Genomic DNA, 25,166 nt, shown 5'->3' on the forward strand with positions numbered 1-25,166 from the left:
GAAGGCAGATGAGAGGCAAAAATACCTTGCAAATAGTTTTTCAGTGGACTGTCAAGTGAAATGGAGATATGTGTGGGGTGGAGATGGAGCAGGCTGAGGGAACATAAGACAATGGCATAACTGTGTTGGACAAAAACTGAAGCAAATTGATTTTTAAAAAGAAAAGGCAGTCTGGAGTGAAATATTTATGGTTAAGAAGGACAAAAGAACTGAGTGTTGCCTCCTTTTTGCTGCAGCTCGTAATAGGCAACTCTGAAGTCATGCCCTAAACTGCAGGGGAAACAATTGCCTTGAGTCATGTACACAGGTTAAATACAGAAACTGCAGCTTATTATTGTAGGCTGTGACGTACCAGAACTGTATTTCCTGTTCAACTTGGATTAAGGCAGTTGATTTCACAAGAGTTTTTGGAAAAAATGGATGCAAGTTATTTTTGTCTTGTTTCTATGCCAAATATTCTTCATCCTCTGCCCCCTTGTGCAACCTGATCAATGGGCATTCAGCACATATTGCTGTGAGCAAAACTTTTCTTATGTTTCCTCGAGAGTGTTCTTTACAGATGGTCGTGGTGATTTATAGCAGTCATGGGGCAAAATAATGATCTTGGTCACATTTAATGAACACTTCTACCTGTCTATCTGAGGTCAAAATTTGGTCCATAAGATTTGAATTTTTTTTTCTTTAGTACTGTAGGTGGGTCTTCCTTTTTCACAGATACGTTGCTGTAGAAAGTGTGACCAGTAAGGAACACTTCACTTCTTGCTCTAAAATTATTTCAGAGTTTTCTTTAAAACACTCCAGATTGCATCTTAAGGAAATGAGGGACATTTCCACAGATATGATTGTCAGATGTAGTTCTTTTGTTCCTAAATCACATAGTCTATGTGTAAAGTTTAGAAAGGCTAATATGAAGCAGGACTGCACATTAAACTAATTGTAAAAGTTTTCAGTTTTTTTTTTTTTTAGGTTAGTTTTCATTTGCCTTAGCTCTAGCCTCATTATTCACACCCTTTGCAGCTGTCAATTGAATATAACATGCTTTCTGCTACCATAATGCACATGAAATCAGGGGAAAATTACTATAAATTTTGCACACAGTATACTTCCATTAATTACTTTTTTAATAAGAATTGTTGGGCTCCTGTTTCAAGAAATAAGACTGGAGTTTGGCCTGTCTCCTACTCCAAATAGCTCCTGGGAGCCGGGAGCCTCCATAGACTGGCTGCACTGGTAGTACTGACAGGGCCACTGACATTAGGGAATTGATTTAGCATTAATTCTGCCTTTAATCTTAAGGATGCACTGCCAGCATTTAAAAACTCAACTTCCTGACTTATTTGAGCTACACTTAAGTGATGACTGCTCACTTCATGGCTTTAGTATTTTTTTTCCATGTTGCTGTCGGTGTTCTGGACGAAAGAAACATAAATACCTTGATACTGTTTAGCTCCTTCTGAAGACTGTAAACCCATAATATGTTTTCTGATGATGCTGCCAGGTGTATTTGACTGGACTATCTTGTATATTTTTGTTGTGATGGGTGTTAATCTGGTACTTCAAGTGATATTTGTGTAAAAACAGTTTCACTGGAAACTTAAAAAGGAGCAGTATTTTTAATATAATTATAGAATTGGAAATGGTAGTGAGCTGCAGTTTTGAAAAGTTAAAGCTGCAGGGATTAATAGAATAGTCTCGACTAGTTTAAGGGGAAATACCTTCTAGCTTTAAGGAATGTTTGGGTGTTTCAATTTAGAATCATAGAATAGTTTGGGTTGGAAAGGACCTTCAAAGGTCATCTAGCTCAACCCCCCCCGTGCAATGAGCAGAGACATGTTCAGCATAGAATTGTAGAATGGTTTGGATTGGAAGAATTTGTTTTCTTTTATTAAAGTTGTGATATTTTCACAATTTTTGCGTGGTAAAACCGATTTAATTTTAAAAATCCTCACTTTCTTGTGCAATGGCCTCACAAATCCACCTACCTTCAGAAATTCTTAATTGTGTTGCTAGAAGGATTTGTGGTGGTGGTAGTTTGTTTGTTTGTTCTTTGGGGGTGGTGGTGTAGTAAACCAGGAATCCAGGAATGCAACTTCTTGCATTCTTGTGTGAGATTTACTGGATAATAAAAATGAATTGTTTAGGAACTAGAAGAATTTCTCAGTAAATTCTTGTCAGCTAAAAATTTTATTTTCCTTGCAATGAATGAACAATTACCAAATAACTTAGTATCTGCAATTATTAGAAATTGAGAAAATTTATTTTAGTTTTGCTTTTTATAAACATTACTTGCTCCAGTAACAGCATCCATCCTGATAGAAGTTGAAGCAATTTCTTCCCTTAAATTTAAGTGCATTTAGGTAGGGTTGTGGTGGATACAGCTTTTTCATGTTAAGTAGCTATTTTCAACAGGAACGAGTATGGTTTGTTGACACTTACATACCAGAAAAGAAGCCACATTGACATTTTAAAGTTTAAATTTAGAAGTAAATGGACTGATTTTTTGCTTTAATGTATCCATAATAATAATTATACTTTCAGTGACTGGAAAATAAGCAGAAGCATTCTTCCTGTGTCTGGTAATGTTAGATTTCTGCCATATTAGGTACTATTTGGATGTATAGTGCTTTTTTGTTATTCCTTGGAATAGCATTTTCAATCTGACACAATGCCCGAGTGAAAGCATGAGTGGAGGTAGCGCAGATATCATTTCCATCACAAACGCTTCCAGTGTAGTTACTGATATATTTAAAAACATTGACAGCCTGGCTTGAGGGTGCCAGAACACTGGAACAGGCTGCCCACAGAGGTTGTGGAGTCTCCTTCTCTGGAGACATTCAAGACCCGCCTGGACAAATTCCTACATCTGCTCTGGGCGAACCTGCTTTAGCAGATGGGTTGGATTAGATGATCTCCAGAGGGCCCTTCCAACCCCAACCATTCTGTGATTCTGTTGAAGTGTGAGAAAAAAATGTTTGAGATTGAATGAAGAGATTCGCAGACATAAACCGATGTTGCTGGCAAAGAAGGAAAGATGGGGAAGCTTTGTTTCACTCTGTATAGCTTAGTGGTGGGTAATTTCATAGACCTCAGTGGAGACATGATGAAAAGATGAATAGCGGAGTAATGTTTTGGTAGAGTTAATTTCGCTGTGTGAGGTTCTAAAAGGGTGAAAAGCTGATGGGAGTCTTACCTCTGCTCAGGACCCTGCGGCTACATCTGTGCTGTGAATAAAAGTGGGTCAGGGCACAGGCCTGAGCAATGTCAGTAGGATATTGTGCTTGGCTTGCTCCCTGTGCCGAGAGTGGCATGCACGTTAGGCAAGGATCTTCCTCCCCCAGCCAGTGCAGTGACAGCCTGGAGCTGATTCTCAGGAACACTGTCCAAATACTACCTGGGATGAAGGGGGTATCAGGGGATGGGGCTTGGGGCTTTTTCCCAAGGCATAGAGTCAGAGAGATTGGTGGTAAGCTGAGGCTGTGGTGTTGTGCAGTTTCTGCATTCTGGCTGTTTTGTAGCATATCCTGAGTGATTTAAGCAAATCAGAGAGATGAGAGTTGATCTGAAGCTCACAGAGCAGTCTAACTGGCAAAGCAGGCTAGCTTTATCGTAGCTTAAATCAATTCATCTCTACTTCCTTTTTTCTCCAATTTTCTGGCCTGTAAGTGTGAACTCTTTTGCTAGCCTGCCTGTGTTCAAAGGCATCATGAAAAGTACATGAAGGAGGAAGGCTGCTCCATAATTTGGCATGCTGTAAAGAGACTTATTCTGTGTATATAGAATCATAGAGTGGCTTAGGTTGGTAGGGACCTTTAAAGAACATCTAGTCCAACCTCCCTGCCCTGGACACCTTCCACTATACCAGGTTACTCAAAGCCCCGTCCAGCCTGGCCCCGAATGCTTCCAGGGATGGGACATGCACAACTTCTTTGGGCAACCTGTTCCAGTGCCTCACCACCCTCATTGTAAAAAATTTCTTCCTTATATCCAATTTAAATCTGCTGTCTTTTAGTTTAAAAACATTACCCCTTGTCTTGTCACTACAGGCCCTGGTAAAAAGTGTCTATCTTCCTTATAAGCCCCTTTTATATATTGAAAGGTTGCAATGAGGTCTCCTCAGACCCATCTGTTCTCCAGGCTGAACAACCCCAACTCTCTCATGGGGTTACTGCACAGTGGCAGGAAACAGCATTACGGCTTTGGAAAGCTGTCAGTCTCCTGATGCTTCAAGAACAATACAATAGCTTCTTAGCTGTGATTACCATTTTTGAGCTCATTAGTTAGTGATTTGGGGCAGTAGAGATGATGGACTGGCAAAACTATGTAGTTTTGATTGGCTTTTCTGTCATGGTTTATTCCTACTTGTTGCCTTCTTAAACTAAATGATTGCTTTGTTTAGATCCAGGTATCTTCTGCTGGTTTATGAGCCACAGATAAAAAGCCCACTATTATTAAGAATTTGTTCTTCTTGGCTGTTTTAATGTTGACTTTTATAATTTGGTCTCTTCTGAACCCTCTAGGAAAGTTTAAGGTCACTGAAGCCAATGACAGTGCTTGTTTTCTTTGTCTCAGCATCCCAGCGAGATGGCTTTCCCAGTCTGTCACTACTGGTTTTCTGTCCTTGAAGCTGACTCATACTAAGGCATATTAGTAGTGTTTCTATACATTGCTTCTGAGTTCTTATGAGTGAAGTTTACTTGAGCTGATCGGCTTTGCGTGGTTTCAGGAAAGTCACAGAAGCTATTAGCTGTCCCGAGAGACAGCTAACTCCTCCTAACCTCTTCTGGAGGCTGCAAGACAGTATTTAGTCAGGTATGAACAATCATGGTGATAACTAATATATCTCCTACTCTTACTTCTTAATGATTAGGCAGACTCATGTGCAAAACGAGGAGTAAACTTAGGTTTTATGTATTTCTAACCCTCCACTATGATGTCATCTAGAAAAGTACAGAAAACGTATTTCTTAAAAACACTCAAGAAAGAGCATACTCTTGTTACAGAAAGAAATGTGATGAACAGAGCTTTTTAGTAAATACCACCTACACTGGCCTTTATGCAAAACTGGAGTCAGCAGAACAGAATGAATAAGATCTAATCTCCCACCTTGTCCTGCCATTCCAGTCCCGCATGCCCACGCAAATATTCTGGCCCTGCCACAAACCACCCCTCATTCAACTTTCTGTAGCCAACCTGCGATCTGGAAGCAAGGACTTCCCTGCTGGTGCTTGAGAAAAAAAATGTAGCTGCGTGAGAGCTGATCTGCCTTTTTGGACAGTGGGTGACCATGGAGGGTTGAAGAGTGGCCCTATGAAGTGTTCCCTTTTGCTGTCTGAAACCTTACTGTCCTAGATTGTCACTGTGACCTTAGCTAATTATCTTACTCTTGGCAGGTCAGCTGTTGTTTCTCCTATGCTAGAGCAATAAATCTTGGCTCACTTCCACCTTTTCTTACTAACCACAGTGAATTGTCTCCATTAGAGACCCATTTAAATGAATTAAACAGTTTCTTCCTAGCAAAACCAGTGTTTTCAGAACAATTGTTCTACTCTTTCTTAATCACTTTATCATTTCAGAGAGAAGGAACAGAAGTTAAAATCCAGCTGTATGTGAGAGATGTGACTACAGTGGTGTTCTCAGGCTTCAAAATTTTGGGGCTCTGAAATTAAGCTGCTTCATGATTTCACACTTTACTTCACAGCCATGAGAGCTAGAATTTTTTTTTAGTGATAACTCAGGTTGTCATCTATTCATGTACACTCTATTATGACATAAAAAGCAAAATCTCAAGAATTGGTAACAATGAAACTTTGTGGATGGCTGAGCACACCCAGCTTCATCAGAAGCCAGTAAGAAATCTGAATCTTCGAAGTTCAGAAGTCAGTTGAAAAATTCATTGTGAGGTATACACTTAATCTCTTAAATGACCAGTCTTCTACCTTTCCCTTCAATTGCATCCGATGAAAACTGTGTGTTCTCTAGGGGGGTGAAATTTAATTTCTGAGTAGTGTCCCAACACCAAGTTCATTGCACTTCATAAAGTAAGTGGAAAAAACCATTCCAATGCAGCAAAGAAAGGGAATAGTATAAGTATTGTGGAATATTATGCAATTGCCCTCACTTGCCTGCAGTCAAAGGGAACTCAGAAATGTAAATGAACATAGGCTGCGTGCTTGTGGTTTGTATTTGTTTTCTTCTGAAGCAAAGATAGTGGCCTCTGCTGGAGCCCTGTCAGCATTGCATATGACAGGACCCACGCGAAGTCGCTTAGCTTGTGTCTGCCTGTAACCGTTTTGTAACTGTCTGTCATCTTCTAGGTAACGTTCGACTGCACTTTCTGGTCCTGGTGACAGGCTGTACATCGGTGGGAAAAATCCTGGACGCTGAAGTTTACAAAATTACTGCAACAGATTTCTGTCCTCTCCAGGAAGAAACCAAGGAAGAGGAACGTGTTACTGCCTTGAAGAAAATACTGAACTCTGGGATGTTCTATTTCTCCTGGCCTAATGCAGGCTCAAACTTTGACCTGACTGTGCGGGCTCAGAAGCAGGGTGATAACCACTATGAATCCGGTAACTCGTTCTTCTGGTTAGTACTGCATGTTACACCAATGTCTTCTCTCATCCCCACTTGTATCTTATTGGTCAAACGTACTCACAGGGAAGTGAACACATGCATTTCAGATGCCCCTCCTTCATTTCAGTGTCATGTCATTTTACACGCCACGAGGCCTTCGTGAATTCATAGTAAACCTGGGTCAAACAAATCACTTCTATTTAATTAAAATTAATCGGATAGTGAAATTAAATTCTAATAACTGGACATTTTGTGTTTTTAAGAAGCAAACAGATGTATTGCTCACACTACAGGAACATGTCTTTACATGTCATGAATAGTTTTCCCTGCAGTTCTTTTTAATAATTTGCTTTAAAAGTTATCTAATAGAAACCTGCACTTAAACCTCATAAATCCCATAATATATGCTGAAGTATCTTCTATTTCTTAAAAGTGTATGTGTCTAAAGCCTGTAGTTTAATATTTCAATAATGTGCCCTAGTTTTTATGTTGAAAACATCAATATTAATATGTTTGCAGATCAATGTAAATGTGTGTTGCACAGAAGGAAACTCCTGTGATATTCTGCCCTGTACTTTTTATTTTCTTGTGCTTATAAAGCAAATAAAAAGTATTTCTTGTTGTGATAAGTATTGATTGAGTGGAAAGAAAAACACATAGATGCTTGGTTTTGTTTTCCTTAGGTGGGTTCACTGCTGATGTAATTCAGTTTGTTCACTTTACAAGTTCTGTTAGAATTCTTGAATTCTTATACCCTCATTTTTTTCTTTTTAAACAAAAAGATAGTGAGGAAGCACAGATGTACTGGAAATAAATGAGGGTTATATGATATAGGTGGAATATAACTGGCAAAGTTAAATGTGGGTGTGCTGCTGGAATAGGTGAATGTTAAATAAGAAAATCGTTCATAATGGATGATAAATAAATGTGAGAGAGCATTTCATTCAGGCTAAATAATCTTTGTAGCTATGATGTGATTTTGACTGATAAGATCCAGTGTTTTCGTTTAACTCAGGAGAGAGATATAGAAAACTTTCTTTCAACTGTGCTAATTATATGTCTCTCAGAAAAAGCTCCCCAAGCATGTCAGGTTAGACACATGGCACAAATGAACTGTGTTCCAGTGGTGGAACTCCTAAGGTGGCAATATCCTTTAATAAAGAAACAACCTTTAAAGCAACTCTTTGTACCTGTACTGTCTTGTGAAACTTTTCTTCTTAGAAGATAAGTATTTGAACATTTCTTCTTTGCTACTTCTGGCTAATCTAGGAGTAGCCCTTGAAGAGGGTCCATTCTCCTATGTGTTGTAGAACAGGGATGAATGGCAACAACATCACATTTAGGGCAAAAAGGTGTTCCAAAGAACACTTATCTTTAGGCAGTTATGTGATATGGGAGATTTCAGACCAAACAATAGATTCTTGAGAAAAGTAAGCAATGGGATAAATAGTTACATGATTTAAAACGTCACACGGCCTTAGTTATAGGCAAGACCAACTGCCTGTTAAATAAACTGCAACAACAACAAAATTCTACTGGAATTTGTCTGAGTGAGGACTTCTTCTGTTAGTAGAGCTAGGAGAGGAGGCGGAAGAGATACCAAAAATTGTTTTAGAGCTGCTTTTTCAGTTACATATATAGTTGAAAAATGTAAGAATGACTTACATATTTTTCAGAGAAATGTTTTACTCTAGATGAACAATTCTTCAAGGGTTTTGCTAGATGTAGTAAGTCTTGTACAGATCTGCTATTGAGCAATAAATGATCATAAAAGGGATTTTCTTGGCCCTCATCTGTCACCAAAGGCACATTTTGAAAAGTGAAATTAGGAGACCATCATAATAAAAGAGACTAGGGTCACTGTTAACCAGGCATGACAGGTTTCTTGGGTTGTTGATCTTGAAATAATTTGAAGGTTAAAACAGACACTTATCTTAATTTTAGTAGCACTTCTTGCAATATCTCCATTGACTTATGGGTCTAGTTCCTGCTTGGAAAAATTTTCCTGAAAATCCTGATGAGTTTTAAAATTACTCTTCAACCTGTAGTGTATACTGAGGTCCAGGCAGTACTGTTCAAAAAGTAATTAGCTTGACACCGCAGTAATTTATGAAAAAAGATTACTAAAGATAAATTTATTTCTGGAGCTGAAATAGGTGACATATGCATCTGAGTTTATAAGACAGGTACAAGATATAAGGACAGCATCTTGGTGATAGCTGTGCTGTTAACATTTGCCATGTTCTGTTCACTGTAGTAGTTCACAAGGATTTCTTCCCGATATTTCCTGGTTTGGCATAAAGGTACAACAGAAAAGGGGTCACAAAATGCTAATTGCTCACATTAATGATTGTTGTGGGGTGGGACCCATGCCTGTCTTATTTTATTCAGTAACATGTCTCTACGTTGAACTTTTCAGGAATCAGCTGTTGCACGTGCCCTTCAAACACTACCAGGTGAACTGCTCTGACTGGTTGCTCAAAGTGATCTGTGGCGTAGTGGACATTCGCACTGTTTATGCTTCCCACAAGAAGGCAAAAGCCTGCCTCATCTCTCGCTTTAGTTGTGAGCGGGCTGGTGCCCGGTTTCACATTCGAGGGGTCAATGATGATGGACATGTGTCTAACTTTGTTGAGACAGAGCAGGTAAGTGGATGTATCTGTTAGCTTTGAATGAGTCAGTGTGTGCTGTGCTATGGTGAAGAGTTCTCAGTGCTCAAATATATCATTCTAGTCAAATAATCTTTGGCTAGTAAAGGAAATGAAGAAGAAACACCATCTTCTTGGAGTCGGGCAAATTCCAGTGCGACTCATTTTGGAAGAGACTTCATTATATATTCCACTTTGCTTTGTGGGGGATTCTTTCCAGTCAGAGGTGATATGGCACAGTTTTTATACGTACATGATAAAAACCTTATTTCTAGCTTATACTGAGACAAAATATATGAGTGAAATGCATTTGGCAGGCTCTCTTGATTGACACAGCCAAACAAATAACAGAGAGTCAGCTGTTTTTATTACACATGGTTTAGCTTACTGCTTTGAAAGTCAACAAAAAGCAGTGGACCTTGAAGAATCTGAAATCTTCCGTGCCAGCTGAAATGAGTGCTTTCTTATTCGAGTATAATCACCTTTTCTTTTTTGAATAGAAGTGGTAATTACTAGCAGTCAGAACCAGCATACAGAAATGGATGTCTCTAGAAGCAGAACAGGTAAATGGCTGGTAGTAGTTACCAACAAAGGACAAGGATCTGCTCCTACAGTTTGGTTGCTTTCAGTGTCTTCTGTGCAGATCTACCAAATATGTGTATGTAGCATAGATTGTTTATGTGTGTGTGTGTGTATATTTATGTAGGTGCACACAGAATGAACATAGATTGCATGGTGATGTTCACAAGGGGAAGCTGGTGAGGCATCCCTACATGACACAGTGAGTGTAGCATATAGATACTTAAGCTACCTGTGTCATTCCCTGTTCCAGAAGAGTTGTAGCTCTGGCATAGTAGGACTGTGCCTGTCTGCTGGGGGCGATGTCACCCTGCAAAGGTGCTCATACTGCAGCACTAGTATTTCCTTATGGCTCTGCATGAGTGTAGCAGCTCAAAATCAGTGTTGTCCTTTCTGTTATCCTCCTGCGTGAGGTTGGTTTGCCTCCAGACACCTGTTTGTCCAAAATCCAGCAATGGTTGAGCACTTCCAAAATTTCCTACAAGATGTTGCTTTGGTGGTACAGCTTTAACCTCTTCACCTGCTTCTGCCTAAGGATGCATGTAGAGCTGCCTTAGACTGACAGTGCTGCGTTGCTCAGCATTAGGCCTGGAGGAGTTGCAGCCTGATATTCCCCACTCTGCCACTGAGGTTTGATCCCAAGGACATGCTCAACACATACATGATATTACACGTGTGACTTTCTGCCCAGTGGTCAGAGTTCTCATCAGAGATGTGGGTGGCTTTTTGCTCATGTCTCTCCTTTTCCCGTTTTGCCTGCATTTTCAGTAGGCTGCCTTGGCAGCTTTCCACTTAGTGTTCAGGCTTCCACAAATTCTGCTTGCTGGTTGCTACACTCTTCCCCTGCAATGCCTGGGCCTCTAATATCAGCTTCTGAATTCTCTGCTAATAATTCTCTTTTGTGCCTCTGCTCCAAAGCAACTGTGAGTCAAGTTCTGCAGCGTCTACACCTTTCTAGAAAGTCTGTCACTGCATTGGGAAATGTAGATAGGGCTGCTCAGCGAAAAGTGAAATTTTCACCCAAACTTGGGGACAGAAGAAGGGACATAAGCCATTTTAAGTAATATCTTGGTACAGTCTGCGGTTTTAGTTGAGTGCGTTCTCATGAGCATTAGTGCGAAATATTCTTCAGATCCTGAATAACATGTTCTCTTGTTGAAATGCAGAAGAGAGAAACTGTTAGAAAGGGTTATCAGCTGTCTTTCAGATCAGTCTCACATTTGCAGTGCTGCACTTAGCAGTTGTCTAATTCTGACAAATACTTGTCCTACCCTCCTCACTAGCTGGGTCAGAAGTAACTCATTCTATTCAGTTATATTCCTGGAGCACATTATGTTGCAAATGATTAGCACGAAAAATAAGACGGCCTTTGCATCCCAGCAGAAAACCTGGGGATTGGCTCCTGGTGAGTACTTGGTTGCTAAGGCTTCCCTGAGCTGGGGCTGGGTCAGGCTCTTCACTGCTGAGCTTTGTTCCCGGTGTGAAGTAGGAGGACTGAAGGCTTTTGAGTGTTTTGCAATTGGGAAAGCAAAAGCATGAGAGCAAAATGGCTATAGGATGAAAGGCTCGAGTAGGTTGAAAATTATAACAAGGGCTGGCAGTTGTAAAGAATTGTGCAGTTTTGTTTGTTTTTTGTTTTTTAAAGGATAAAAGAAGGTTGCTGTTGCTAATGGTAATAAACACCAGTTTTACCAAACTGCGTGTCCTAAGAAAGTGATGTTGGGCTAACCACTGGGATGCCTGACAATCCAGTTCAAGCTGGCTTCCACTTACCATTAGGAAGGAAGAGCCCTAGAATAAACTCTCTCCTAGTTTCATAGTAGACTACTGACTAATCGCCTATGAGGTAATATGTTGGCTGAATAACATTTCGTTTCCATTTGCTGCAGCCTGTACAGTTTAATGGCATGCTGGCCGTGTGCTTTCATGGCTAAATAGCACCCTAGGATTCTGAAAAGCCAGGACTTTTCCCCCTTTTATAGGAATGACTTCTAACATTTTTCTGTTTTTAGAAGAGGGAGAAACAATTAGTCCTATCTCCAGGCAGCTCTTTTATGCATAGATGGTATGCTTTTGTCTCCCACTGAGTTAGCCTTGTGGCATTTTAGCTCTGCAATGACTCATTTCTTGTGGGCTCACTTAACTGCTGTGACTCAGAGTGCTTGAGAAGAAGGGGGGAGAAGTTAAATATCTCACTTCACTTTTGCTTTTCCAAAAAAAAAAAAGCTACTAGTAGATCTTTCAGATGTTTGATCATTTGGTTTGCATCTCTACAAAGAGAAAAGAAGAAAGAAAAAATGGTGGGAAACACTTAAAGAAAAGCAAAACATGATGGGAAAAGATGATTTTTTGAAATCTCTCCAACATGTACTTCCAGCTGTGCTGCCAGTATTTTGTAATGCAATGGCAGCCCTTTCTACTTGCAGTGTTGCAGTTAATCCTCAAGTAGTTTTAAAATCACATTCTGTCTCCCAATGACAGCTTAAATGTTTCCCTTCACCCTTTTTTCCTCCCCTACTAATGCCCTAAAGTTGAGACTGTATCGCATTCTTCTAATTCTTTTCTGCTGATAATGTTGAGAAACAAGCATGCTTTCTTAATTTAGTTTGTGTGCTTATCACTGTTTACATTTCAGCTCCTCTCCCAGTTATTCTCCGAAGAGTTGTGCTAAGCTCTTACTTTGTGACTTATGGGGAACAGCTCTAATCTACCAAAGATAAATTAATGGTTTCAGTTGTTTTCCCCTTCATAGAACTGTTCAATAAAGAAAATTGAAACCTTGACAAGACATTAAAAAGAAATGCCATTAATTTGGATTAACCTTCTCTTTCTTCCAGTTTAAGAAAAAAGTGTCAGGCATGGATTAAGACAAATGATCCCTATTTCACAATAACTCCTAGACCATGTTGGATAACTCTCCAAGAGAGGAATGGATGCAATCATGTGGTTAATTTATTTTCTGGATCAAGTTTTAGTATGGCCCCAGGTGGGGCAAAGAGGATTATTTTGGCAAGTGTATCCTTGGCTCCCCTGGTCTGAGTTAAAGGGACTTGCAGAGAGGTATGTTTAGACCATCTGTCATCCATGTGCTTTGTGGGTTGTGTGGCAGAGTTGGGGGTCCCAGAACAAGCCCTGTGAGTATCCATTTAGTCACGGACTGTGTCTCTGTGCCCCTTGAGTCTGTAATGAATGTTGCCATTTGAAGTTGTGACTGGATAATTATTTCCTTCTAATGAAGCTGGGTGATGGAGATTAGTGAATAAATTATTCCAAGCGATGAATGGGAGCTGCACGTTGGGATTAGAACACCAGCTGTTGATGTAGATGTTTGCCTCTTGCTCAGAAGCTTGCTAGCAGTACCTGTGCCTGAAGCTTGTGTTACTGGGAAAGGTCTTTGGATCCCAGGGGCAAGGTCTGGGCGTAGGCAACAAAGAGACTGAGAAGCGTCCTCTTGAACTGTCAGCCCTGTCACACTTGATCCTGGAGACAGAGAAAGAGACCACAGAAAGAGTCTAAGAGAGCAGAAGTTGAAAGAAAAACATTATAAATTCTAATACTCGTTATCAGAGGACAGGCAATCTGTTATCAAGGAGAATAGGTCCTCCACAGGGATCGAGTTGCTGGTATGTTGTCTGGTGGGAAACTGCCTGAAAATCCATCCAGCTAACTGGATTGGAGTGTTCTGTAGGCCAGACCCTTTAAGATTAATGAAGTAGTCCTCAAGTGTTTTGAGGATTTGATAGGAATGAATGTTCTCCCTGGAGCAAGTAGGCAAAAACTTGCAGCCATTTTGGATCTAAGACAAAAAAAAAAAAACAAGACTCCACAGGAATTTTTATGAAGTCCGAAGACAAAGATATAGTAGTATGTATCAACCCTAATGACAAAGTGTTGTCCAAAATGTTACTGATTGTTATTGAACTATTAGAGGAGAACTTGTGTGATCCTCTTGGATGTATTTCTTGTCCATGAGTTAAGGAAAAGAGCTGACAGGAAGATTCTGGAAATAAAGTGCTTTTTAAGATTTTTTTTTTTCTTAAAGAACTGTTAATCTTTTGTGTAGTGCCTTGGAATAAGAGAAATACACCTGCTAGAGAACAGAGTAATGAAGTCAAAACTAGAATGGCAAGAAAGTGGGACAGATGTGTGCTTGTAGAAAACACGACATTGTGAACAAAAAATGAGCAAGGCTTGGAAGAATATGAGAAAAGAAAGGCTGTACTTAACCATGCATAAATGCTGGAATTGCATAGGCAATTAAGTTGGAATCTTTTATTTATTAGTGTAATTTTAACCTGGGTATGTTACTAGTGCTCATTTAAAATTTTAACAAATGTGGTTTCTTATAGTGTATATGGGTATTAAGATTATGTCCATTCCTGAACTGGAAAGTTGTCTTAGTCCCAGTCTTTCAACCTGTTCACTTAAGACATCTACTGGCAGGAAAGCTTGTTGCCCCTATTATTGTGATGTCATGGGACTTACGGAGAAGAAGTCAATGTCATGTTCCTTGGAGTGCTGAATGAAGGACAGTGGGTATTGCTGAAATACAGGGAAGATTTGCACAGTGGTAATGCTTAATGAAATGGTTACGGTCAGTTTAGGAAGGGATAACTGGCAGAAAAGGGTGTTATTCTCCCACTCATTAAAAAAATACTAGGTCTTCTTCCAACTCACTGGCAACTTTGAAGAAAATAATTTTGGATTCATCTGGGTCATGAAAATGAGGTGAGAGGATTGTGAAAGGCTACAGAATTGCTCCAGAGAACGGAATGATGAGCCCTGTAAGTGAAAAGAAAGTGCTAATGTGCACAGCTTTCTTGCGAATGACTGTTGGAGAGGCCATGCTCCCACTTCGAAAACGTCTGAATTTCGAAAAGCTACATAGGAAAGTGCATTAAAATGTCAGTTTCTGTAAGATGCCCTATCATCGTACGGGGGCTCTGTGTTAGACCTTGTCTTGACAGAGGTTGTCCGCAACCCATCACATCAGGATATGGGCATCCTGTTTAGATCACAGGAATGATTCCCAAATAATTTGAATTTTTGTTGTTGTTGTTCAGTTCTCCAAATGGACAGCTTAATAGAGCAGAAAACAGAAGACGTAATGGGTGAAAACCAGTTAACAGAAAATGTGAGTGATAGTAGTAACAAACATCAGTTAACTCTTTCCATGTTGCATCACTAGTAAGTAGAAATATGAGCAACTGTTAATGAAGAAAGGCGGAAATGTTTGGTCAGGTTTTTTTTCTTCTGCATTTGGCATAAAAAAGGCAGGTTATATGTTCACAGTCTGTAATGGTGAAGAGATACTTTCCATTTAAACTGTAGCTCAGGAAGATGTTAAACTGCAGGTATTAAAATCAGAGTTATTATATTTTAATCAGTGGATCTAGAGAATTTGCAGCTGGGACGTCTTTTAAAAGAGCTGGCTGAAGAGATACTTGAGCTGTCGATTTTTCAGTTAGTCATGGAAACAGGATGTTCTAGAAGATTGTGAAGAAAACTGATCCTCTGTAACAAGCTGTTTGAGTGGCCAAATTGTAGTTCATGTGAAGCTTTGTCTGTAATCGTCATCATTAGATGTTTCATTTCAACTCATTGCATCAGTAAGGTGATGACTTGTGTCAGATTTTGAAGGGAGACAGTCCTGACTCTTATTTTTGTGTAGGCTCAGGACCTGATCATCAGCATTTAGTATGAGTCAGGATAATGCTGGGACTGTCAGCAGAGCTACACAAATTTGCTTTAACTTAGAATTGGCTCCTTTGGGTCCATGAGTGTGAGTGAAAAGGTGATTCAGTGTTTAGAAGTCACTGACTTACCTTGGTGCAACCTGTCTCAGTGAGGGTGTGGTAAAGACGAAGAACGTGGGCCTGTTCACCCTCCTTGAGTCCAAGGAGAGGTGCACCAGTGTGTTGCCATGGTAATTAGCTCCTGCACTCAGATTTTGGCCATGTTTAGAAAACTTTACTGAGAGAGGGTGTTTTAGAGCCATGTTACTCAAGCTGTTGGACAGACCTTGCAGTAAAGCTTCTCTGGGCAATCCCCTCTCTTGCAGGGGGTTGTGCTAGGATGCGATGCAACAGAGAATGTTTCTTAATTCATTGATGTGAGGCTAAAAACATCAAAACATGTCATTTTGCACTACATCTGGGCTAGCCATGGTTCTAACATAAGCATTGTGTCCTTGATGAAGCCACTGAAGTCATCTTAGTGAAACGAGGATAGTTTAAGTGCTCTGCAAAAATATTGTAAAGATTAGTTAGATAAAGCTGGTGATGAAAGATTTAAATACCTACCTCTGGTGTAACTATACTTATTCTTTTCACGTGTATAGCTCTAAAATTGGTACGTTGGTAGTGATTATAAAGATGAGAGGTAGGGAAGCACTTCCCGTGAGCCACCCAGCCAGCACATCTAGTGGCAAATCGAAAAGCGCAAATCACATTAAAGCTGTAGAGTAACCCATTTTCATCTTCTTTTCTATTTTGGGAGCTACTAGCCAGCTGGCAGCAGTTGTGCTAACTGATACGATGTGCTTCGAGAAGCAGCTACCTGGATGACCTGGATACCATTCCTCCATAAGGCTGCAAGACTCATTGTCATGCATGAGATAACAGAGATGTGTATCATGTGTCTCATGTATCCCCTGTGGCAAGCAGCCAGGATTCCACTGCTAAGTATAGGCCAAGGGAGTAAGCCAGGCTTTGCACAGTTGCTCTGTGGTCATACTGAATCTGAAGATAGTACCTTTTGTGCGAAGTTAGCACATGTAACGCTTTGCTTGGGGGCTGGTGGAGGGGGAAGGCAGAGGGGGAAATTAGTCTTTGTACTTTGCATAGATTTGACTCAGAATCAGCTTGTTAGCAGTGATCATAAGAACAAATATTAAGAGAGACTGAGGTCTGGTTAGGGAAGGAAATGTGGGGAGTTTGGAGATTCTCACTATAAGCCTTCTGGAAAAGCACTAAATCACATGCTGTTCACTGTATCTTGGAATGGGAGTGGCTAAGCTGCTGGTTTCACTGAGATTTATTTGGATACTCTGACAAGGCACAACATGCAGTGAAATAAGAAATAGCAAATAAAGCAAGAGGTAAGCTTATCCCACACCTGACATTACCCATCATCAGCCACAAGGAGCAATGACATTTTGCACAGTTAAATTGTGTGAGAGAGACAGGGAGAGTATATGGCTGGTCTTCCTGAGTGTGTCCGCCAGTTGATCAAATCCATCTTCACTGTGAATGAAAGATTCCTTCCTTCTTGCCAGTGGTGGTGTTTTACATTTTCTTATTTCTGGTGAGTAGTGAATTGAATGTTCTGTGATTACATGGAAGCAAATACGTTGTGCTTTGTTCCACTGACTGTGAGACTATGGAAAAGTGGCTGAGCAGTAAGTGGATACAGTGAGATACATGCGTTACTTTTTTTACCCTTTGAGTTCAGTGTCTTAAACTGTCACCCAGTGAAGGGGTCACAGACTGATAGATCTAACTGCAAATTCCTTCCCTTATTTTATTTTTGCAGACAATTTACTTGGATGATGATGTCTCTTCCTTTGTGCAGATCAGAGGTTCTGTTCCACTCTTTTGGGAGCAACCGGGGCTTCAGGTAAACAAATAATCAAAAAGCCTACCTTGCATATCTCTCTTACTACTTAAAATGTAGAAGTTACATAAAATGTAATTGTTTTCTAAAATTAGCTGCAAACTCATTCCATGACAATGCTGGCTCTTTCATTTTAGGTTTACCTTGTGGGAAATTTTGTGTATTTAGATAAACAGAACTAAACCAGGCAAATGGCTATAGTTAAGTGAAGTTTAATCCTGTGCCTCTGTAGGGAAATATTTGTAAGGAACTGTGTCCTGATGTCCTAAACTGAAGCTTACAGCAATATCTTTATAGCATTTTTACTTTGATTTGGAATAATCTTTCCTTCTGAAATGCCCAGTTGGTTTGATGATATTGACCTCCACAATAAAATTGGAGTATCTAGGGATACCAGGAGCTCTATGGGAGCACGTTACCTTGAAACAAAATATAATGTCTGGATGACGTGTTTGCTAGATTTCAGTCAAAAGAGCGATGATAATCTAATCTGATCTTCTGCTAGGCAGAGATGTAGGGTTTCATGAGGAGATTATTGCATCAAGCCTAGTGGGTTATGTATTGTCTGTGACTTACAGTTTATATACAGCTACAAGCTTAAATAAGAATCATCCTAGCACTCTTTGCATTTTCTGAACAGAGGAATATACAACTGCAATGAGTATGCACGTATATGCATGAATGTTAGTAGAGAGAATATGTAATATAACTGTTTTTTTCAGATTCTTAAAGATTATTTGATACTTTAAAATCATTAAATCAAGCACTTAGGTACCTTTCAGAACTACTGGATTTAGTGCAAAAGGAAGATGACTAAAGGATCTGTGTTGTTGTCTGTTAGCACCATCCAGTGCAATACTTACTTATTTTTATAAAGGAGTTCTGCCCGTAGAGTTGTGCACATGTCCTGCCCATGGTGTAGCTGTATCCAGCACTGTCGTTCTGTGTGTTAGGAAACCACAGAGCTCTTCCCCAAGTATTTTTTGGGTAGTGAGTAGCATCTCTAGTTAAACAGAACTTGAAACATTTCAGTAGGGACACAATCTGGTTTTTTTCCTAATCTGAATTAGATTATGCATCTTTCATTTATGCTGGTGAATACTCATTAATTTTATTCCTTGGAGGAGAGTGTGCTGGCACTGGTATTAGAAAGAACTGCAGAAACCAACCTCATGAAAGAAGACGATGAAGTACAGGAAACAATGCACAATCCTATAAATGATTAGCAGGGTGTTTTTTGGAGAGGAAAAAGCCCTCTCCATACTGTAATAACAGTAGCTAGCATTCAAAAGCAGCTTAAGGCTACTGTTGTTGACATCTGTATTAAAAGTCCTGTTAGGTTGATGGCACAGGATTTCACCCTTCCTGTTTTTAAAGGACTGTTCTGATGCTTTTTAGTTTCTGTAAATAATGAAAGATGAAATAACTCAGGACACCCAACCCATGGAACTGGCATAACTGCAGCCTTTTCTGCTGAGGGAAGGGCAAGAAGAATGTTGGGCACACACTCCTGTAAGGCAGTATGGGATATTTGCTAGAGGAAACTGGCCAAGGGATGTGCTTTGTTTGTCCATGAAAGGATGTGTAGGTATCCTTTTGCTTAATAATAATCATGTTTTCACTTGTAATTGTAAATGTTGTTGTCTAATAAAATCTGTGGCTTTTGCATTAAGGATTTTATGTGTGTGGGTGCATGGAGTCTGTTAGAGGTGATTAATGCTGTTAGATGTTTTTCTCTGAAGGAAAAAGGGAGACATCTAGTGATTTAGAACTCTAGCATTTAAAGAATTTATTTCTCGCTTCTCTTTCCAATGTTTTATTTTAGGTGGGTTCTCATCATCTAAGGCTTAACAGAGGTCTGGAAGCTAATGCTCCTGCCTTTGACAGGTAGGCTTCATTCAACTTTGTCAATAACGCAGCAGCCTGGCATTTAGCCAAGGTTGCACAACTTTATGCCTTCCTAGTGAATTCTGAGAGATGCAAAGCATCTCTCAGATTATGTTACCAAACCCCTAGGTGCGGTGGGAGTATTCAGTGGGTTTGCTTTATTTATTCACTTTTTTTTTTTGCATTTTCCTTTCTGTATTCAATGGTAATTGAGTTATTTTGGTATCCTGGCTTGTTTCTAAAAAAGTCTAACAAATACTGAGTGTTATGCAAAAGGAAGGTCTGTGTAACCTTTTGTGAGCCAACAAATGTGAATTTACATTTAAGGTGCACAGAGCACCTGTTCTTTATCATTATAACCCATGTAATTAAAAAGTAAAATACTGCTTCCTCTCCAATCCAGATCTTTTTCCCTCATTGTTCTACTGCTATACAGAAATAACAGTGTCTTATTCTATGATCAGTGTTGTATGATGCTGTCATGCTGATGCTTTTCTGCTTTAACCAGAGACTGGCTTGTAAACATTTTTAAACCATTAATACTCTGCTTGTCAGTTGGAAGCTGTAAATAAAAAAGCCACACATTAGCTTGGTTCCTTTGAACATCTGAATATGAAGTGCTGTCCTTTAAGGGCAAACTCCCATGGGAACATTTTATGAAAAGCACATGAAGGATTTGGCCTGTGGGACATTTTCAACTTGTAAGTGCAAGGCTGTGTGATTAATTTCTGTTTTGATTTGGTTTTGGAAAATCAGAGTATATGTTGATTTTGGTTAGGGCCTGTTAATTCCTTGATTTCATTTACTGCAAATGTTAGCAAACATGGCGTTAGTGACCATTAGTAGTTTTGCAGCACTGAAGACTCCAAGCAGGGATTAGAGTCTGAAAAGGACTATGTACCATAGCAGTCCCTGCTCCAAAGGGTCTTAACCTACATTCTCCAAGATTTTAAGGCTCTTAAATCCTACTGACCTCAAATGCCTTTGAGGGCCATGGTCTTTTGGTCATCTGGTGCCAGTGTCCCTGAAGCTCCATGTTGGAGGTTTGCATTCTGCAGCAGAGATAATCTATATAAGAAGACAATAATTTATTCAGCATCCTCTTGTGTTGCCCAAGAAATTGAGAGTACCTCAACAAGGAACAACTCTGTAAGACCGTTTAGTTCAGAGACTCTTTTCTGTCTGACTGATGAAACTGATAGTTTTCTTGTAAGAAGCATGAACATGAGGATCAGCTTGCACTATTCCTTCTTTCCCTTGTGCACAGTAAAGCCTTTAGGTTAGATGAAGTTAGGGATCTCTCTACTTACAGATCTGCAAAAGACAGTCCTTTGAAAATGGACAAGGAATAAGCGATTGCTTATATGGAAAGACACTGAAACTTAACAACCTGCTATCCCTTTTCTGAGTGTTAGAGTAGATTTAGCCTGTTACGTTTTTCCATCTGATAGGTTAACATGTTGAGAAGAAACTGTGAGAAGTGAATGGTAATCTTGTTAGTGGATCTTTTACATCCCCTCCCTCTGAGAAATCCTCAGGGAGCTTTGCTTACAGTGCTCTAGCAGGTGACCTGAGCTTCAGCAGTTTTACTGTAAAGAAGCAACATTGGCAGAGAAGTAGGATCTTGATGCTGGGATCAGTGGGGTACAAATGTATGGGAAGAGCTGGTGCACAAAGAACTGGTTGCAAAATCAGGAGCATAAATAGTACCAGAAAATGTAAGTAGCCATGTTTCTTAAAGGTTGTGCTGAACACTTTTTCTTTTCTACTCTTCCATTGTTTTCTTTGTGGTTTATTTCTGGTTATAGGATGTAAAGGTGCATGCTGGAAGGTGTGTGCTTGCTGTTTTTTCTGACATTTTGATGTTGCATGTCCCTTTGCAGTATGTAATAGCTTTTCATTTGTGTATTTGTTTTATTTTTTCCTGCCTATTTCTATCCAGCTTCCTCCTAAGTACTACTACAATGTTGTTAGTACATGATGGAAGATGGTTTTAAGATCTAATTGTTTCCTGATGAGCCAGCACAGCTCTTGTAGCACATGCATGCCAACTTGAAGAACAATTACTGAGGGGAGAATGGATGCTTCAGCATCTGGCTAAAAGCCCTTGACTTGAGGGTCCCTAAATGTCAGGCTTTGAAAGGTTGGGGATATATGCCAAAAATATACCACTTTATATTGTTCTATTCTGCATTTTTCCTGAAGAATCTGGGCCAGGCCATTTGGCTAAAAGGAACTTTGGTCTGATCCAGCACAGCAGTTCTTATGATTACTAACCTTCCTGCTTATATTTAATTGAGAGTGAATGTCTCAATGTTGCAGTAACTCAGAAATGTTTGTGGCCTGAGATGTGTGTTTGTACCTCTCTGGCCTTGGTATGGGGGTCGTAGGCCCCATTGCTGCTGCTGATTCTTTGTAGGCTCAGCCTTGCAAGGTGCTGAGCAATTCCAGTTGAAGTGTAATACACTTTTTTCTCTTCTTGTCTTTCCTATGTAGTTCCCAAGCTGACAGCCAAGAAGTGGGGACATACAAAGGGCAATACCAAAACTAATAGTGACATGAAAGATCTGGGGCCTGTTTCCTAATATGCTTCTGTCTTTAAGTTCAGTACAAAATGCTGTGTCCTTTAATTGCGTACTTTCACCATTTGTACTATTTAATAATTGATTGCAAGGGAACTGAGGAAGATGTCTGTAGCTGCTGTGGCTGAAACTCTCTGTTGGATGGAACAACCAGTGAACTCTGTTTCTGTATTTTGAAAAAAAGTAGTAGGAAACATAACATGTTTTTGTTTAGTACTTATGGTTACTTTTGCTGTAGGCATATGATGCTTCTGAAGGAGCAGTATGGAAAACAAGTGATCGTTAACCTGTTGGGAAGCAGAGGAGGGGAAGAGGTGCTCAACAGAGCTTTTAAGGTAAAAGCAAAGTTGTTTTTTTTTTTTTTCTTTTTAGCTGCTGATTTCCCCTGAGCTTCCGTGTTCTTTTGTTTCCTTCTGGCCCAGTAGGTGATGAATACTATATCTTAAGAAATTATGTTATCTCTTTACTAGATGTTACATACTGAGAGAATGGTGCTTCACAGTCTCATGGCTTAATTTCCAGCACTGCCTTCCTGTTTATTTCTTCACACATTATGCACATTTAACCAGACTTTTAAAAAAATAGCCTTAATTCTCGTAAGAGTAGTCCACCTTTGAAAACATGAATCGTCATGATTTCTATTATAGCCACCTATGCGGTCAGGTGCCTCATTGGATTGCCACAACTGTTTGGGGGCCAGGCCCTGGCTCACTGAGCATCTTGCAAGCTGTCTTGCTCTGACTGCAATGGGAAGTAGCTCTTCTGCACCGACCGTGATGGGAACTGGCTGCCTGAACACTGGTTGACAGCCTGGTGTATGAAGAGAGAGGTTTTCCTGGCCCTTGCGTGTCCCTAGGCACAACTAATACCTGAAAGCATCTGGTTGTGCTTCCGGGATGTCAGGCATCATGGAATTAAAGCTGCACTGAGTTCTAGTATGGTATTCTCATGGCCAGATTTCCAAAACGAATGCGTATTTGAAGCTGCAGGTTGGCACTGGTGGGATTTGCAGCAGTGCGCAGCTGCCTGAGCCTGGCTGGAGGCTGATGGAATCTGCCTCCTAAGAGCCTGTTGCTTTACAAATCTGGCATAGGTACTTTGGGGTATGTCTTCCCAAGAACAATCTGAAGAATGGTTTAAGTACACACCCGTAATGTGTTAGGTATCTGTCATTGGTAAAGAACGATGCAACAGTTCTGAGTTCAAATGTTTACTGTGTGAAACTAAGCAAAATGAAAATTGTAGTTAAATAATAGTTTCCCTCTCTCTTGGAATAATGTACTTGAGACAAGGAGTGTCTTGAGGTTTGGGCTGTTTTTCTCTGTGACCATTTCCTCCTCCTCCAAAAGAGCTGGCGGTGGGGGGAGCTATCAGCTTCTCCAGTGGAAAGTGAAAGTGAAAGTCTCACCCTGGACAGAATGTGGCCAAAGAAAGTGATTATCACTTAAGTTTGCAAGGCAATGAGGAAGCTACAGGAGTGAAGTCTATGAATAGCTTCTGTTTTCAGCTTCTTACTGAACTTCTGCATGACACAGATAAGCCTGTATAATCTCTTTGATTTCCCTATCTTTAAAATAGTTTTTATGGTTTATTTTTTCAAAAAAAACCCTATTGAAATTTAGGGGTAAGAGATGATTGCTTGCAAAGTGCTCAAATAACTTAGGAGGATATGAATCTGGCTTTTCTTGTTACTTTAATACTGATATTTTATCAAACACTCACGTTCTTGAAGACAGTGTTCTGGCCAGTACCATACAAATAGAGATTAAGTCAGAAATGGTGCATCTCTAGAATAAAGACTTTGCATTCATTCATTTATTATAAAGAAAGATCTGTTTTAATGGTTAAACTTTAATGATGTTTAAAGATAAATAAATTATGAAGGCACTTTGTGAGCTGAAAGAATTTAAACTGACAGCACCAGAAACTGAAGTTTTGTACCCATCCAAAACAACCACCTCTTGGTCTTTTCTTTACCTTTTTGTTTTAATAATGGATGTTTGGAAAGAATAGATAGCTAATTCTTACTTTGATGAATTTAAAGAGCTTGAATTAAAAAGAAGGTAGTTCATAGGGAATGATTAGAAATGAAAACTTTTCTCCTTTTCTGTCATTAGTTTATATCTTTGTTTCTCCATCTTCCTTTCTTTGTATTCCTTCCTTCCTTTTTCCAAGCTCTTCCTGCAGTCTTAGTATTTCTTACCAGAGTTGGTTCAAAATATTATTGTAACTGCTGCTGCAGGGTTTCCTTGATCAGCATGTCACTGCTACCATTTGTTTATGCAATGGGAAGAAATGAAAAATTATAAATGACCAACTTACCTTCAACCTGAATCAGCTGTTACCAGGCCAGAAATCAATACTGTTCTCAGTAATGCTGTTCCTCTTATAAGCATCCCTTACAACAGATGTAATTATGTTTACAGTAAAAGCAATACTCTAGTGTAGAGTTACAAATGCTCTGACAATTATTTACACTGAGGCAGTGGGTAAATATCATCCTCGATTGCATTACTAGTGCCAGCAGCTGTAAAGGCAAGTTGAGGTGTCAACAACAGAGGAGCAGATACCAAGTGTTTTGGCTTTTCTAACAGCATAGTGAAATGTATTTTGTACATCTCTCTCCAACCACCATGCAGGACCTTTTAAATTTGTTTCTGTGAGGAAGGCTTAATGGCTTGCTTGATACAGTTATACTGGTATAACTGCTGCATGTACACTTCTAATGTAATATTAGAATTGTTTTGTTCAGTTTGTGTCACAATCCAAGTGGGGTAAAGTGTCTGTCTCTTGAGAGGAAAATGTGCAGGAGGGAAGGGAATGCATGAAAGCTCACATAGTCAGAGCTAATATAAAAGTTTTCTCTGTCTTTGTTGTGGAGAGCAGGACGTATTATTGTCATATCTATTACAGATACCTTAACAAAATTTGTGGTGGTTAGGGAAATGCATGTGAGGTCATAGAAACAGGAAATGAAATAATGACGCTATTTGTGCCTTTTCTTTCACTTTCGTCTTTTACCACAAACATTTCATAATATGTTTCTTGGGACATAATTTCGTTCTTACTTCCTCCCCAGGCACCCTCTACCTAAATTTAGGGCCACGTTTTTCCCATGTCTTGGCGCTTCAAGAATGGTTAAAAAATGCACCCATGCACTTTTCTGCTCCTGTACGGTAAACAGCTTTGGACACCCTTGCCATCACCGTCCTCGTCCTGAGCCTGCCCAGAGCATCCCTGCTGCTGCACACCCTCAGGCACAGAGGCACAGCCCAAGCTGCAG

The 25,166-nt window shown here is 39.8% G+C and overlaps 1 protein-coding gene across 4 annotated transcripts in view; it reads left to right on the forward strand.

The window, feature by feature from the left end:
- SYNJ2 (synaptojanin 2) overlaps nt 1-25,166 on the forward strand; it is a 66,470-nt gene that overhangs the window by 11,868 nt on the left and 29,436 nt on the right. Inside the window, exons 3-7 of one of the 4 annotated variants that reach the window (XM_065834965.2) lie at nt 6,315-6,585; nt 8,993-9,218; nt 17,334-17,417; nt 19,240-19,301; nt 22,122-22,218. In XM_065834965.2, coding sequence (XP_065691037.2) covers nt 6,315-6,585; nt 8,993-9,218; nt 17,334-17,417; nt 19,240-19,301; nt 22,122-22,218 — 740 coding nt within the window. Of the gene's footprint in view, nt 1-6,314; nt 6,586-8,992; nt 9,219-12,662; nt 12,861-16,586; nt 17,106-17,333; nt 17,418-19,239; nt 19,302-22,121; nt 22,219-25,166 lie in introns of those variants that run through there. The other 3 variants (XM_065834966.2, XM_071806447.1, XM_065834967.2) reach the window with 3 other exon arrangements.

The sequence above is a fragment of the Patagioenas fasciata genome, chromosome 3 (assembly GCF_037038585.1).
Source record: "Patagioenas fasciata isolate bPatFas1 chromosome 3, bPatFas1.hap1, whole genome shotgun sequence".
Classification (NCBI taxonomy): Eukaryota; Metazoa; Chordata; class Aves; order Columbiformes; family Columbidae; genus Patagioenas; species Patagioenas fasciata.